The 17,498-nt window shown below is 36.2% G+C and overlaps 1 protein-coding gene across 3 annotated transcripts in view; it reads right to left on the bottom strand.

The window, feature by feature from the left end:
* The window catches only part of LOC120072689 (rRNA biogenesis protein RRP5), a 38,104-nt gene extending 20,945 nt beyond the window's left edge, over positions 1–17,159 (bottom strand). For 2 of the 3 annotated variants that reach the window (XM_039025138.1, XM_039025140.1), the window contains exons 1-11: positions 16,805–17,159; positions 16,241–16,446; positions 12,334–12,474; positions 12,057–12,230; positions 7,780–7,879; positions 7,128–7,246; positions 6,883–7,005; positions 6,241–6,312; positions 4,248–4,340; positions 395–508; positions 191–313 (exon numbers count right to left, since the gene is read on the bottom strand). In XM_039025138.1, coding sequence (XP_038881066.1) covers positions 191–313; positions 395–508; positions 4,248–4,340; positions 6,241–6,312; positions 6,883–7,005; positions 7,128–7,246; positions 7,780–7,879; positions 12,057–12,230; positions 12,334–12,474; positions 16,241–16,446; positions 16,805–16,955 — 1,416 coding nt within the window. In that variant the 5' untranslated portion in view covers positions 16,956–17,159. The remainder of the gene's footprint in view (positions 1–190; positions 314–394; positions 509–4,247; positions 4,341–6,240; positions 6,313–6,882; positions 7,006–7,127; positions 7,247–7,779; positions 7,880–12,056; positions 12,231–12,333; positions 12,475–16,240; positions 16,447–16,804) is intronic. The other variant, XM_039025139.1, reaches the window with a different exon arrangement.
* Between the last annotated feature and the right edge of the window lie 339 nt (positions 17,160–17,498).

The following is a 17,498-nucleotide window of genomic DNA, read 5'->3' as shown; positions in this document are numbered from 1 at the left end:
CTCCCTCCCTCCAACTACAGGTTAACTGATTTTATTCTCTTGACCATGTTTCATCTTCTTCTCATTCTTTTACACGTTTTTCCAATATAAAGTTGCATCTTACCAAACAATTAAAGCTGACAACCTAGTGATTGATGGATATCATATTAGTGTTGCTTCATTTTTCGTAAAGTTAATCAAGGAACACAACCTTCAAAGTCCCAATTGCAAGTCCCTCCAAATGTCTAAAGCCAAGAATACGAACACGAACATGACTCCCCTCTTTAAACTTCTTTCCAATCTTTTTCACGACCTCTTCAGCCATATCAGATACCTGCAGTCAATATAAATTATAAACTGGTTAACAAGAAGGCACTAATAGTTATAAACAACAAAAGCAACTAAAGAAACTCACACTAACGAATGTTGGAGTTGATTCCGGAGAAGATGTTACTTCAAGAAGCAGGCCGGAACCTCTATCAACCCTAACAACTTTTGCAGAATCATATATATCACCAATTCTCACATGCTACATTGAAAATGAGAGAAAATAAATTCAAAAATTTCAGGAGTAAGTAACAAACAGTAAATGTACATGGTCAAATAGACGATGCATCTAGAAGTATAAGGACACATATAGAGAATTATGGAGACATTTTGCAAGGTTGAAGTTATTGACCACCCAACATTATACATGCATGGCAAAGTACACAAGGAGAGTAAAGAAATTTTCGAGACAGATTGATGCTATATGTTTGAATCATGTTAGTCATTTTTAACAATACTACAGTTAAACTTATTTACAAAGTGATCATCAGTGTAGGAACAAAATTATAATGTAACTCTGGGAACCCCGGCAACTACCAAAAGTAACACCAATAACTTGTTAAATAAATTAATCTACATAGTGTCTAACTGCAAGTTTCTACAATTTGCACCACTCAGTGAAAACTAAGTGAAAGATACTAGTTATATAGTTTCTGATATATAATAGGATTTCTTCTTTCTTTTTTCGTGAGAAATAAAGGAATAAATATACAAACAAAAGAATGTAAACGGAAGGCCTCTGATCTAAGTTGATCAACGAAATATATACAACAGAAAATTCTTTAGTACCATAGACACATTTATGTACATAATATTGAAATTTATTAGAATGCTTAGACACTAGTCTGTCAAAAATGTACCATTTTTATTCTATAAAACAATAAGATCCCTTTTTTCTTTTGTGAAGTGAATGAAAAGAGGGATACAAAGGAGAAGTTACAACCAACTTTCCACTTAACTGGAATATCAAAAGAACAATAATTACAAAAGTTCCAAGAGAGTATAACATCAAGAATGAGGGGAATTTGACAGAGAATACTTTGAATATGAAATTCTTTACAAGAATATATGATGGAAAGTCTCTTCAAGAGACGAGGATGTCTGCCAGAGGGAAACAAGAAAAATTGTAAAAAACTAGTATTACCATATAAAGGCAAAAGTATTATGAATGTAAAGTGGAATCAAATGAAGAAAATCTTTGAAGGCTTTAGATTGGGATCAGCCCGCCCAAGTCTAATACTAAGGAATCTAGTGGAGCTTCTCATTGAGGAGAAGATTTTAGCACTTTTCCAGCATCGAGGGAATCAAAAATGATAAATCACCTGGTCCAGAAAGATACAACACAAAATTTATAAAATGGAAGAAGATGTGTCTTGGAATATCATAAAATGATTTTTTTTTTTTTTTGGATAAGAAACAAATTTCATTTATGTATGAAATTTACAAAAAGGGGCAAAGCTCGAGCCAAAGGAGTTACTAGAATGCCACCAAACGTTGCCCTTCTGCCAAAATACACAGAAGCACCTCCTCAATCATACCATTACCGTCCCAGTTTCACACAAAACATAAACCGAACGAGTTCAACCACAGAAACCAGAGAGTCTGAAGAAACGGACAGCCCCTCACCAAGTGAAGTCCTCTAACTAATGTCTGAATGCACCATGGAAGGAGCAGCACAAAGGAAGAATGTCTTTGAATCTTGTAATGCCGTGAGCCCTAGGTGAGGTTAATTTATTTTTTCTCAATTGATTTGGTTTATGTACCTTTTCATCTTGGATTCTAAAATCCCCATTTGGATTAAGTTAAGGTCAATATAATTTCATTGGGCTCGTGGGGATTATTGAATTAAAGTTGGGGAAGATTTGGGCTTAAAGTGGCTGATTTGTCAGTTTTTGACTAGGATTTGGGCATAAAATGGCTGGTTCATTAGCTGATGACAAGGTCATCTAGGGTTTGGGGGAAAAAGAAAAAGAAAAGAAAATGAGAAATTTTGTTTTTTAAATACCCATTCAACCACCTCCCTCATCAATCTCATCTTTTTCTCTCCCAACTCACCATCCACGTCACAAAGAAAACCTACATTCCCATCACCCTCTCGCTCGAGTGCCTCTCTATCTCTCTCCCAATCTTTTGCCAATTGTTGTTCGCCTGCACGATCATCCTCCGTCTCCATCGTTGCATGCTGCCACGTGAAGCACCCTCTTTCTCACACAAGTGTGTTTTTCCCTCTCTTGATTTACTCTCCTCCGTCTCCCTATCTTTTGATTTTCTCTCTCTACAAATCGCCACTGCTACCGATCAATCAAGACACCACCATCGATCTTTGCTCGGTTGCCCCTCATGTTAATTGTCGCCAGTTAATGGGTTATCTCCCTCTTCAGTTGTGTGGGTTATCTCCCTCTCTTTCTCCCTCACTTGCGACACCTCTCTCTCTCCTAGCACCCTTTGTCGTTGGCTCTCCTCATACAACCACCGCTACCATTAATACTGCTAATCGTTTGCAGCGTCATATGCCTTAAATGTCTCTTTCTCTATCTTGGTGTCATATGTGTCACAACATGCTAAATCGTCAGTTCATCTATTTTTTCACTGTTCTTTTGCTACTGACATTTGGAACCTTCTCTTGCCTCTTTCTGGTTGGTATTTCACTTGTCCTCATGATATTTCTAATGCTTTGGCCTCGATGTTAGTGGGACATCCTTTTGGTGGAACTAAGAAGGTCATTTGGTTGGCTTTTATCCGTGCTTTCCTTTGGTGCTTATGGGGTGAAAAGAACAGACGACTTTTTCATGATACATGTTTTTCTTCTGCTCGACTTTTTGAGTTAGTTTTGTCTACTGTTTTTTCTTGGTGTAAATTAAAGCACCCTTTTACTCATTTCAGTTTATCTTTTCTTAGTCAGTAATTGGTAATCTCTATTGTAGTTCTTCGGAGTCTTCCCCTTATTCATATCAATAAGGGTTTCTTTTACAAAATGGAAAAAAAAACCCTTTTGGATTCTTGGAATCTTTGGCAACAAACCATCCATCTCTTTAAGGTTGTTCTAAGTGATTCTAAAACAGCAATAATCATTGAATTTGTGTCTAGTTTAAGAGTAATTGTCAAAGTTGGAAACATTTGGTTTCAAGAGTGACAATTCATTAACAATTGCTTAGGTAATCCTAATGGCCTTTTTGTTTGGGTATTTTTATAGAGCCAATTAGGGGTTTAATCTTTTTTCCTAATCTTTGAAATTTAATAATACTTGGCAAGAATCGTTTAGGCCAGGCAAGAACCTTTGTGGTGACTTGTGTTGGAACTTTATTTTAAGGTAAGTGGATCTTTCTGATGGACGGCCTTAAGGCCAATTGGATACATATCTACGTATTGGCCATAAAGTATGATGACTGGAAAGTGTGATGATTGATAACGTGTGTTGATTGACAATGTTTGTTCAATGTCATTAAGATGTTCACGCATGTGGTAATAGAAAATAGGACCTCATACATGGATGTGAATCATGAAAGGTGTAATTAAGGTGTTTCATTCATTCATCAGGTCATATTTTTCCTAGGTATAAAAGTATCCCCTTTTTGAAAAAAAAAAAAAATGCTCCAAAATACAAAGAAACTGAATCATAAGAAAATTCTTTAAAAAAAAAAAAAAAAAGACACAAAAATCCCACCTATGTAACACAGGTTATTGAAAACCTCATGTTTGTTGGGTCTTTACATTCCCTAAATAATAATATCCTAGATTTGTTTAAAATGAAAACCTGTGAAACAAATAAATATATTAAATGTTTGTTTTGCCCATGGCAAAACCCATTAAATGAATGGACCCTTGGCAATAAACACCCAATGAGAGAAGGTATTAAACATAACCAAAATTTTAATATCAGTCAATTTCCAGCTCTAAATAATTCACTTAATGATTTTTCAGACATTTTTATAATAACTTACTGGAGGTGCAGCCTTGTTATGAATGAGATGTGGAATCAATGTCAACCCCACAGCTCTAGTTGAAGGATCAATAAATAATATCCGAGCATTCACCTTTATAAGAAAAAATATATATTAACATTAATATACGACAAGGTCCAAGAAATAGAACTCGAAGGAAGAACCCATTTTAAAAAAAAAGGAAACACAATTTCATTAATGTAATGGAGTAAGAACTAATTTGATTGGATTCAGGATACAAAAATAATTGGCCATTTACCATCAATTAGAAATGTGCTTCGAATAGCAGCACATAAGAAAAAACCATTAATTAAGTGGCAGAGGCAAAAACATAATCATCAAAGAAAGTAAAAACCATTAATTAAGTGGCAGAGGCAAAAACATAATCATCAAAGAAAGTATACATTGAAAAATGGGGAAAACATATTGAACCATAAGGAAAAAAATCCTACAAAGATATTCATGAAGCTTGTAACGTGTTAGGAGAGGAATGGTCGTTCATGGAGAGATTTTTTACATCTCTTTTCATCCAAAATCCCCCTGATTACCAATTATAATGACAATATAAAACATCGAGACTAGTGCTCAAAGTTAACACCAGGCCAATCAACCTGATAGACACTGCAACAGACCTTTGTATTATTGTATTGACCGAATTATATTTTAGAAAGCTGACTCATATTAACTTGACTGCCATCCTGACCATTAGCTTCAATCAATATACTAAAGCTTCGTTTGGGATTGTGTTTGCAATCGTAGAAAGTGATTTTGGAAAAATCTTAACCGCACTCATTGTTTGGTAAATAAAATTATAGATTTTGTTAAAACGGAAACAGGACTTTTCATTAATGTAATGAAAAGAGGCTAATGTTCAAGATACAAAAGATGAAAGGAATAATCCAGCCACTGAACACGAACAAAGGGTCAGGGTGCACCTGGATATCTCAACTAGATTGACACATCCTTAGCACCTACATCATACCCATTACAAAATACAATTCACCAACCAAAATGAGAAAACAAAACAATGGGTAAATTAAATTATTAATTAATCTATGAGAATCACTTTTTAAATTCTAACTAACAGGTAAAAGTTGATAGCAATAGCTTTTAGATTTAGCTTTTCTAAAAATTTGCTACTTTTTTAACCATTTAGATAAATATATTCTAACAATATTCTTCCATATTGATATATTTTGCACATATATTTTCAAATTTTAAATAATTCAAGTGTCTTACAATAATTATTTTTCTTTTTTTAGATATTGTGAGTGTCTGGGTCAGCTTACGTGCAGGACAATTATTTTTCTTAAACGTTTATCAAATAATTTTATATTAAACAAAATTAGTTGAAATTAAATTACATCAATTTAGTATTAATTTGTCAAACACCATATCTAATTTTTCTAATTTAAAAAATTAAAATTTACTAAACACTATTTTACTTCCTTTCACAACTGATTTTTCATAAAGCAAACCTAACAACAATTATTTTAAAAGCTACAGCAATCTCATACTAAGCCTAACTGTTTTAACCACCTAACCAATAGTAAGCTATTGCCAAGTAAAAGACCAAACTGCACAGTCCTTAATTCAATGTTCGGTAAGAAACAATCCAGGAAAGTAATACTATGCAAAACCATTCACAAATCACCTATAAAGCACAGAAGACCTAGTTCTCTCCTCTTGCTTAAAAACTGGGCTGGCACTTGACAGATGAATGTTTGGTTGGAAACCCCGTGCAATATTTTACATCCAAATCAGATTTTATAATTTTTATTAAGGAGTTTGAACCAGTCAAAACATGGATGACTCATGACTAGCGTGCTTTCAAAATTGGTTTCTAAAGAAAATAGATACCTGTGGTACCTTCTTATTGATTTACTGAACCTATAGCAACAAATTGGAGAAAATCCAAGATATGACATGAGTTTGGCATCATGGTAAAGATTAGTGTAATAGAATGTAACTAGCGAATAATTTCACATGATACCTTCATGTTTTGGTTGTAATAATCTTTCCAATTTGAAGAATGAAAACTATTTTGCAAGTGAAACATATCAACCTGAAAAAAAGCAATTGACGACAAAAGCATGTCAAACAAAGCAATAAATGGGTACATTTTAAAGAAATAAGAAGAATAATCATCTTTTTTAAGTTCAACAATTATGGAGCAGGGATTTAACATTCAAACTTCGGGAAGACATAGATGCCTTTACCACTAAACCGCTAGATGAATAATGGTTGAGTTAGGATCCTAAATGTATTTTATTTCTTTTTCTTGTGTAAGATACCAGGATTCCATAAAGAGAAATGAAAGAATACAAAAAGGCATACAAAAAATAAGCCCCAACCAAAAGGAGTATGATCCTATCTACCGAAAACTACTCCAATCCCAGAGAACAAGTCAAAATCATGATTAGAAAAAAGGTCTAGTAGCCAACGCCCACAACGAGTCATTGAACCTAGCCACCCCAAACTTCATAACCCAATCTCTCGATCCCTCTAAAAACTGTCATCTCCCACAAAATTTTACCTCCTCCCTTAAGTTGGATTCAAAAGCACCTCCCACAACATGATCCTAAATGTATTGATATGTTTAAACAAATTAAAAGGTAGATGGATAATAACTCACAGTTCCATTAAAATAAGTGAGAAAGGACAGCAAGATCCCATTTTCAAGGGTTGATTGTACTCGTGCACTAACCATCATGCCAGGGATGAGAAGGTCGATTGAAATACCTTTTAGATCCTTCGCCTGTAACATTTATGAATTAAAATCATAACAATGATGAGCCATGATAACAACTGATGGAAGGGGAACTCTCTGAGAGAACCAAAAAAAAGTAGCATAGAAAATGAAGGACACATGGATATTACCACACTGCTGGACACAATATCTTGATCAGAGCTAAAATAAACCACTTTACGAGTTTTGTCAATGCTTCTAACAACACATTGAAGAAGTTGCCCAACTTGCACTTCATTCCCAGGTTGATCTGCAAAAACCAAAAACAAAGGACAAGAAGCAAAACACAATCACAATTTGTAAAAAGTATTGTGCTGATTACAATTACAAATACATATGAAAAATGCAATATTGAAAATTAAAATATAAAACATGATAAATATACCTAATTGAACTTCCATCTTTCTCTCTTTGAGTTTTTATACTTACAATTTTTTTTTTTTTTTTTTTGAAACAAGAAACAAGCCTCTTCTTTAAAATAATGAAATGAGTCTAATGCTCAAAATACAACAAGATACTAGCAGAGCAAAACTTTAGGATCGGGAAGTGCACCCAATCATCTCAACTAGGTTACCACCCCCGTAGCACCCTCATCACTTCCCAGGAGAACAATATAAGCAAAAATACTACTGGGAAACAAAACAAGCCCAAACACCGAGGGTCCATCTAATACAAAGTGATACAATTTTAATCTCAAACTTATTTCTAAAATAGTTGGTCGGGACTTCTTTTTCTTCAAAAAAAAAAAAAAAAAAAACCAACAACAACACAAGGACTTCTTACCAGATTGTTTGGTCTTTGGCAAAAACCCAGTGAAAGAAGTCAAACCAAAATGAAGAATGTAGCCATGATCTTCAATGCTTTTCACATATGATGTTAGAACCTGAAAGAGTATTCATTTATATGTACCAACAACAAAACCATATTCACTAAATGGTTAAAACTCAAAAAAAAAACTTAGCAATTGCATGATTCAATATCATTAATGGATATCATAGAACAGAAAACAATATTAGAAAGAAAAACGAGAAGGATGAGATCTATCCCATATCAATGATAAGGTCTGGCAAATGGACGCTACCAAAATGCTCTCTCCTCTCTCCTCTCCCCTCTCCTATCATCCTCCCCACCATAGTAATTACCATATCTAGCTCCGACCACCATGCCACAGCCACCTCCGACCAATACTTCCACTATTATCCGGTCAATCCATATTGACCGGAAAATTCTCTCTATCACTGATTGCACTGATCAAAGGAAAACACTTCAAGCTATCAGAACAAAGCCATTCCAACGTTCACTCAATTTTTGTCTCATGGAAATCTCTTGAATGGCTAGCCACCTCTTTCAACTCTCTTTTCAAGGACCCCTGCAACCACATATTTTTCAGAATGTTGAATGACAATGGTGATACTCTGACTTGAAAAGCACGATAACAAATATGGCTATTTTGGCAAGCTTACCTTACTAGAATAATCTGGCCACCACACCAATATCCTCATCCCTGCCATGTTAGACAAAAGACAGCTGGTTTTCTTTCTTTTCATTGATATCTGATTATACCAGGAAACCTAGTTCACTGAAAAATGCAACAATCAACACTACTACTCGATCAAATAAAGCAGTCGTTCAAACAAGAAGCACCCACCCTTCAACATCATAATGATACTCTCCCACCCAATCAGGGCAGTTCAAGTTCTTCTCTAGCCCCCCTGCATCCACGGGTTAGATTGGAAAGCTATGGTGACTGTCCAACGATTTGCACACTGATTCATAGCCAGTTATCCGAGAATGTCTCAAAACATATCTATCATCTCGCAGCACTATTAACCCTCTCTCTGACAACAAAGCCCTATTGCATGTTTATAGCTCAGAAATTGCTTAAAAATTATGTGCTAATTCGGATTGGTTAACCATGGTCATCTGAAACTCAAGTTTCTTTCACCATCCATACCCTCATCATTCAACCAACATCTTAGCATCTAATGGAGGATGGATCGACGTGTTTCATCTCCCAATTACATATTGGACCGAAGCCACCTTCAAGTACATTGATGACATGTGTGGTGGATATCTTCATCCCTCAAATCAAACTGAAAGAGGCCCAATTCTCTATTTTGCACACTTGAAGATCCATGAAAATAAGAGAGGCTTCATTCCATATGAAATCCAACTACCAAGGGAGCTGGTCGACGATCAAACAACTGTGAAAATCCAAGTTGTCGACGCCAGAGTACAGGGGCAGCGACAGAACCCTATCTCTTCACAAGGAAATAACATTAACGTAGATGTTGAAATCGTAGATCTCATTGACTCTCGAATGAATGAAAAAGGTAAGTTCATTGCTGCTAAAACAAATCAATCGAACTCTCCCACCCTCTCCCAATATCTTGAGCCATTGCGCGAATCTCCTACAATTAAGGAGCAGATAAATCTTCCCCCTTCCCTCTCCTTGATTGACCAAACAATGGGCCCACATCTCGACCCAATATCTCTCCCCAATCCGACCGAAAACCCTAGCCATATTAAACCACTCGAGTTAACCCCATCCTTTAGTTTCCAAAACCAGAATAATAGTCCCACAAATTTGGCCTCACCCTCTTTTTCACAACCTTCTCTCTTTGCAGTTACCTTTCGAGCACGGCTTACCACCTTACAAGCTGGCACTATGCATTTCACCTCAGCCAACAAATCAAATCTTCCCTTTGTCGATTGGACTTTTAGGAAGGTTCTTCCTTTCACCATTGCTGCCAATCAACTTGCTTTTGTGGCTAATAAACAGATTCTTGATGCTTCCTTGATGGCTAATGAACTCATTGATGATTGGACTTTTAGGAAAAAACCAGGGGTTGTCTTAAAACTTGACCTTGAGAAGGCCTTTGATACGACTAATTGAGACTTTCTCGACCTCATTCTCCAGATTAAAGGTTTTAGTTGTCACTGGCGCACTTGGATTAGAGGTTGCATCAATAGTGCAAATTACTACATCATTATTAATGGTCGCCCTTGTGGCAAGATTATTCCCTCACACGGCATAAGATAGAGGGACCCTCTCTCTCCCTTCTTATTTATTTTAGTTGTTGATTGTATGAGTTGTCTTCTTGATCATAGCTTCGCTTTGGGTCTTACTGTTGCTCATCCTTTCAATCAATCGGCTTTTTCTTTGAACCATTTACAGTTTACTGATGACACTTTGTTGTTCTCTACTACTAAGAGATCTACCATACAGAGCTTGTTTGACATTGTCCACATTTTTTAATGTGCTTCAGGGCTTAAAATCAATCTTGCTAAGAGTAAGCTTCTTGCAATTCATGTTCCAAACTCTGATTTTGAATGGTTATCGCGTTCTTTTGGGTGTAAAAGAGGTTTCTGGTCTGCATCTTATTCAGGGCTTCCTTTGGGTGGCAATTCTAAGTTTGTTTTATTTTGGCAGCCTGTGGTGGAAAGATTTCAGCATAAACTTCATAATTGGAAGTATGCATATATTTCAAAAGGGCATTGGTGTTCAACAACATAAACCATTTACAGTTTACTGATGACACACGCATATTCAAGCCACTCTTTCTAGCCTCCCTACTTTATTATTTGTCTTGGTTTCAAACTCCTTCCTCTATTATTAATTGCCTTGATAAATTGATTTGTGACTTCTTTTGAGAAGGTTCTCATGGTGATAGAAGCTTGCATAATGTGAATTGGGTGATTTATCAGTGACCTCAATGACATTGGAAATTTTGAACATCGAAATTCTACTCTTCTTGCAAAATAGATTTGGCGATTCTTATCTGAGCATGATGCCTTATGGAAGAATCTCATCGTTGCTAAGTATTATTCTTATGATTGTGTGTGGCCCACTCCTATCTCTGGTAGTTCTTCCAAAGCTCCATGGAGGTACATTTGTCATTTTATTGACTTGATTGCCAATCGGATTAGTCATCGTATTGGTGATGGTGCTTCTACGTCTTTTTGGCATGACTCTTGGCTTAGTTGTGGTGTTTTTGCCAATGCTTATCCGAGGCTTTAACGTCTTGTTCAAGAGCCTAACTGTTGCTAATGCTTGGATCCCTTCTACGTTTGCATGAAATTTGAACTTACGTCGTAATCTTACTGAGTTGGAGATTGTTGAATGGGCTTCATTATCCCTTTATCTGGCCTTTGTCCATTTGCATTCCTCTCCTGATACTTGGTTGGAGCAGCTTGATCCTTCAATGGATTTTACTATTAAATCTCTTATGGCGGATTTGGTGGGTAACTTGAACTCTGTCTTGCTGATCTTTATTCAGTGATTTGGAAAGATAGATATCCCAAAAAAATAAAATCTTTCTTTGGGAGCTCAGCTGAGGTGCCATTAATATTGCTGACCATCTGCAGTATCGTATGCCTTATATGTCTCTTTCTCCCTCTTGGCGTCATGTGTCACAAGCATGATGAATCGTCGGCCCATCTATTTTTCCACTATTCTTTTGCTATCAGCTTTTGGGATCTTATTTTGCCTGCATTTGGCTGGTTTTTTACTTGTCCTAATAACATTTATTGTGTTTTGGCTTCATTTTTCGTGAGTCATCCTTTTGGTGGTACTAAGAAGACGATTTGGTTGGCCTTTCTTCATGCGTTCTTTTGGTGCTTATGGGGTGAACGAAACAGAAGATTAGTAAATGATACTTTTTCTTCTAGTGCTCGGTTCTTGGAGCTTGTTTTGTCCACTGCTTTTTCTTGGTGTAAACTAAAGCACTCTTTCACTCATTTCAGTGTATCCTTTTTAGTTAGTAATTGGCGATCTCTATTATAATTTGCTTGGGGTTTCCCCCTTATACATATCAATGAATTGTTTATTATACCAAAAAAAATGAATATGATAAGGTCTAGACAATAATTGATTTGTGAAGATCTAACGTAACTAAGTTTTCTAAGGGAGTTAAAAAAACAGAACATATTGCATGTAACTAATATTATACTGCTAAAAATATTTTTATATTTTTTAGATTAAAAAAACAGAGTATGAAAACTCCGAAAGAGACAAAGCAAGAAAAAGGGTCAAAATTAATGAAATTAAATTTATATACCATTCCTTCTTGAAGAAGGTCCAATGTGAAGTCTTTGTACAATATAGATAAACGTAATGAAAGCCAGATCTTTCTCTTCCCTGATTCTTTCTTGTCATCATCCACTTGCAGCACAACACATGGAACCAGTTGCCCAACATGGAACATGACAGGAAGTAAATTATGCTCTGGATCCTAGTAAGAAAAAAATTGAATGGTTGAGTATTTTGTTCAACACCATAACATGCAGTAACAGTTTCGATGCAATATGACTTCTCAAGAAATGTGTAAATCCTACCTCGATTTCTTTTTCCAAAATTGGATCAAAGGCATCAGCAGCAGACACTAATCCACGTAAGCCCCTCGGTAGACTAATAACAAGATCCTTCTTATTAACTTCGGCAACAACTCCCCAAAATTTCATTCTTGGATTTATATTCTGAAAATAAATAATCGAGAATGAGCATTTACCATGCACCAATAGAGAAGGGAAAAGGGAAAAGGTAGGAGACGCCATGTTCAAATGAAATTTAACATATGTAAATTAGTTAATAAAATTTTTCACAATAACAACAGAAGAATATCATAGGAAGTAAGTTTGATTAACTTCTTAACTTCTTTTTTCAATGGAAACGTAAATGAGCCCAAAGCAAAATGCGAAAAAAGACTCAAATCCAATAGAAAACAAGACGAAGGTCAACAAGGACAAAAAAGACCTAGTACTACTAAGATGGACATAGCTCCATGGTAATTGGTATGTACTTCTTCCTTTGAGATCAAAGGTTCAAATCCCAATACAAAAAGGTCTAGGACTCAAAGCTTTAAGGTCCTCCTCCTACCTCTTACAAGGAATGCACCCTTGCGGAAACAAGATGAAGGAAGTTGAACATGTTCCAAGGTATTCACTTTCCTATGTAAAATCTGTTAAGCAAAAACCTTAACCTTATTTGGAATTTTAACCTACCAAAGAGAGGATGATGTAATAGGATTTGGATAAAATAGTAAAATCAAAATTAATCTTGGTTAGTCCTAGATTAGTTACATTTTAATTCCCTTTTAGTTATCCTATCTTACCTATATATAGGAACCCTTCTCTTGAATTTTCACAACTTCGATCATTTGAATAAAATTCCTATTTGGTGGTACATCAAATTGGCATCAGAGCTCCACACTTTTGAGGACTCCATGGCTGGTAAGAACACTACCAACACCAGAAAAAGGGAAGGACGCAGAAACCCTCTCCGAGCATATCGAAATCCTTTCTCCAAGATCAACTACTGCCCGATTGTTGGTTGTAGAAGAGTCAATGGGAGAAATGAAATAAATTATCGATGCAATGAATGTAATAATGGCCAGAATGTCAAGATAGATGGATTTAGTCTTGGCTAACATTCCTCAACGAGCAGAGGAAAACAGAGGGGGTGAACAGAGAAGAAGACCTACACTAGTAACTGCAGGAAGAAGTTCTAGAGAAGACAACATGGGCAATTCGAATTTACCAAGGGGAGATCGCATACTCTTTCAAGCTCCAAGATTCCAAGAACCCATTCAAGAACTTCAAGAATATGAATCTTCTTCATTTGAAAGTGAAGAACAGAAGCAAACACCAGCAAGAAGACATCATTTTCCAAGATTTTATGAATACGAAAGAGAAGAGTGGCAGGAAAATTATAGGAAGAAGATTGACTTACCTACATTCAGCAGCAAATTGGACGTGGAAGCCTTCCTTGATTGGATCAAGAACGTTGAAAGCTTCTTCGATTACATGAACACTACCGAAGGAAAGAAAGTTAAGCTCATATCTTTGAAGTTAAAAGGGAGGCGCATCAACTTGGTGGAATCAAATTCAGTTGAATAGAAAATTGTTCCACAAAAGTCCAATTAGAAGTTGGCCACGAATGTTAAATAGAAGAAAATAGTGTCATCTACAAACTAAATGTGGGTTAAGCAAACTAGCTCCTCGTCCAACTTAAGCCCCTCAATCACACCTTTCTCCAGTCTTACCAAGACATGCCTACTAAGAACATACACCACTAAGATCAAAGAGGAAAGGTGCCACCAAGTCTCCTTGACTTTGAAAATGCTTATGATCATGACAATTGAGACTTTCTGGATAAGGTGATACAAAAGAAAGGCTATGGGTATAAGTGGAGGATGTGGATGTGGTGTAGTGTTAGAAATGTGAATTACTCTATCCTCATCAATGGAGCCTCGATTAAGATTTGTAGAGGTTTAAGACAAGGGGTCCTTGTGTCTCCGTTCTTGTTTTTAATCGTCGTGTATGTCTTAAGTAGGCTTATTTTAGGGGGTGGAGGGAAATATTATTGAGCCTTTTAGGGTTAGTTCTAATGAGGTAGACTTACTCTGATGAGTCTGATCAAATCGATGTTGAGCGACATGCTCATTTATTACTTCTCCCTGTTCCAGGCTCCCAGTTTAGTTTGCAAGAGCCTTAAGAAGTACGTGAGAGACTTTCTTCGGAAGGGGTGAATGAAGGGAAGGGTTCTTATCTGGTTAGCTGGAAGGTTATTGGGAACAAAAGAGTAAGCATGACATTTGCCCTTGAGCATGAATCCTTGTGGCATAAATCATTGTGAATAAGCATGGCACTCACCCCTTTGATTGGGTGACTAATAGGGTTAAATTGTGGCATAAATCATTGTGAATAAGCATGGCACTCACCCCTTTGATTGGGTGACTAATAGGGTTAAAGGCACACCGAAATACGTGGAAAGTTATTTCGCTTGAGCTTCCCACTTTTTCCCATTTGGTTTGTTGCATTGTGGGGGATTGTAAGGATATGTATCTTTGGGAAGATCAATGGGTGGGCGATAGTCCCCTCTACTCAGCATCTCCTCATATTTATCTTCTGGTCTCTGATTACTTGGTTTGGTTAGGAAGCTCTATGTCCTTTCCTTGCGGCTTCTATTGTCATTTATCAAATAAGGAAACGACATAGGTTGTCTCTTTCTTTCTATGTTGGATGAGTGCAATTTTAGGGCTGGGAGAAGAGATATTTGTGTCTAGAGCCCTAACCCTATTGAAGATTTTTCTTGTAAGTCCTTCTTTAGGTTGTTGTTGGATCCCTCCTCTGTTAGTGAGTCAGTCTTTGATGTGGTTTGGAGGGTTAAGATTACAAAGAATCAAGTTTTTACCTGGCAAGTTTTGCTAGGTTGGGTGAACACTTTGGATAGGTTTGTTGGGAAGATATCCTCGTTAAAGGGTTCTTTCTGCTGTATTCTTTGTCAGAAGGCAAAGGGAGACATGGATCACCTCCTTTGGGGTTGCTAATATCGAGGTCTGTGTGGAGTTGTTTCTTGGGATATTCGTGTGATGATGGGGGAGTTTCTCCTTAATCTTCCTTTCAGAGAGAAATATTGTTTTTTGTAGTCTGCTAGGGTGGGTGACGTGTTGTGGGATATCTGGGGGAGGGGAACAATAAAGTGTTCAGAGGTATAGATAGGGACCCTAGTGACGTTTAGTACTTAGTGAGATTTCATTTTTTTTTAGAAACAATTGCTTTCATTGAGAAAAAAAATGAAAGAATACAAGGGCGAACAAAAAACTAAGCCAACAAAAACCCACTACAAAAAAGGTTTCCAATTAAGTAAGATATTGCCTAGGAAAAATTATAAAAAGTCTTCGAAACCGAAACCCATTTCCAATTACAAAAAATATTCCATTGCTTTCATTGAGCCTCTCTATACTTTTCAACATCTCCCCCTTAAAAAAGAACATATACTTCCATTCCATGATGAAAGGCACTCTGAAAGTTTTTCTGACACAAGTTCCTAAAAGAATTTTTCATTTAGAAATATATCCCATAAAATTTCTTAAGTCATAAGGACACATCTACACCACCAAATGAACCACCTATGAAGCTGATCGAGATCAAAATTAATGCTTTGCTCTAACTCATTCGTTCTAAGACTGGCAATAGATTGAAAGATTTTCAAAATACTATTGAGGTTAATAAAACATTCTCCTCTTCGAACATAAGGAGATAGTAGTGACGACAAAATGCAAGTAGGCAAGAGTTATTAAAAATAATCAGTTAGTGGTTCTTTATCCAGAAAAGGAAAAGAAAATAAGAATAACGGCAATAAAAGAACAAAAGTACTCAGCTCACATATTATAATGTGTGATAAGACTTTACCCCCCTCCTCTTTGATATATATAGCTAACTGAACTGTTATAGGCCATACCTTCAAAGTTATCTTATTTGCATATTTAGGAAGGTTTCCCACCACACCATTGTTCAACAAGGATTCCAAATCATCCCCATTTGACGGATGTTTTCTTCTCATCTTTCCTCTTTTTGTTGTCGTCTTCAGATTATCATTCTGAAACTCCTTATCTCCTTGGGCACGTACTTTATCCCCCTTTTTTTGGCTTAAATAACCTCCTCCACCTGTAAATTGACGTAACTCAGAGAGAGACATTAGAAAAGTGCCTAAACATGAAAACTGTTAAGATTTAATGGCCTAAATATTATTATGAACAAGTCATATATTTTATATTCACTGGGTTTCCTTCAAATTAGAATCATTGTTGAACACGACCAAACGGTCCGAACAAAGTCTTCCAAGCTATTACTATCTAGAACATAAAATCCATTTCATCGGGAGAGAATATCGAAGCATTAACTAAAATTAACTCCCAAACTGATCGTGCTTTCAATAGAAACCCAAACGCATAACAATGGACAGTTCATATTCACACAAGGCGACTTCTAAAAGATAAAACAAAAGGTCGGAGTCAGAGCCGACCTCTAGGAAAGTCAGGAACATCATCTTCAATCTGCAGCGATATAGTTTCGGCTTGAGCTATTTCACTTGTTTTCTTCTTCGACTTAAATGGCTTCTTGGAATGCTTATTGAACTTTGAGCCATCCTGTGATTTTCTTGAAGGCGGTGCCATCTGCACAACAACACAAGAAGAAAGGCGCGACGGCCGCAATCAACCAGAGAGAAGCGACTCCGGGGCCGACGACACTGAGCTGCCGAAAAGGAGGAGGAGAGGGCGTGAAGAAGAAGAGAAGGTGGAGGCGAGGAAGTGAGAGAGTAAGCGGAGGCTGAAAGGGTTTAGGGGAGGGTTTCCTTTTCTTTCTTTCTTTCTTTCTTTCTTTTTTAAATTTTACTTTACAAAGGGTTGCTGAGTTTTTAATTAAAAATAATAATAAATAAATAAATGCTTGCCAAATTAAAACTTAAATTTTAATAAATTTTGCAAGAGTGTAGCTTTGGCATAGTGTCCATACTATCAACCTCGTAGTCTAAGGTTAAATGGTCATTTTTAATCATCTATGAAAAATACAACATTTAGATGTATATTGTAAAATGTATACGTAATTATTAATGTTAGAGCATAAATTTATAAAATAAATTGAAAAATAATATCAAATATTAGTAATTATTTACAAAACTAAAGGATGTGAAATATTTGCATATAAAATAATTGTAA

The sequence above is a fragment of the Benincasa hispida genome, chromosome 3 (assembly GCF_009727055.1).
Source record: "Benincasa hispida cultivar B227 chromosome 3, ASM972705v1, whole genome shotgun sequence".
In the NCBI taxonomy this organism is placed as follows: Eukaryota; Viridiplantae; Streptophyta; class Magnoliopsida; order Cucurbitales; family Cucurbitaceae; genus Benincasa; species Benincasa hispida.
Note: the sequence above shows the minus strand (reverse complement) of the source record. Positions and strands in the feature narration are given on the sequence as shown.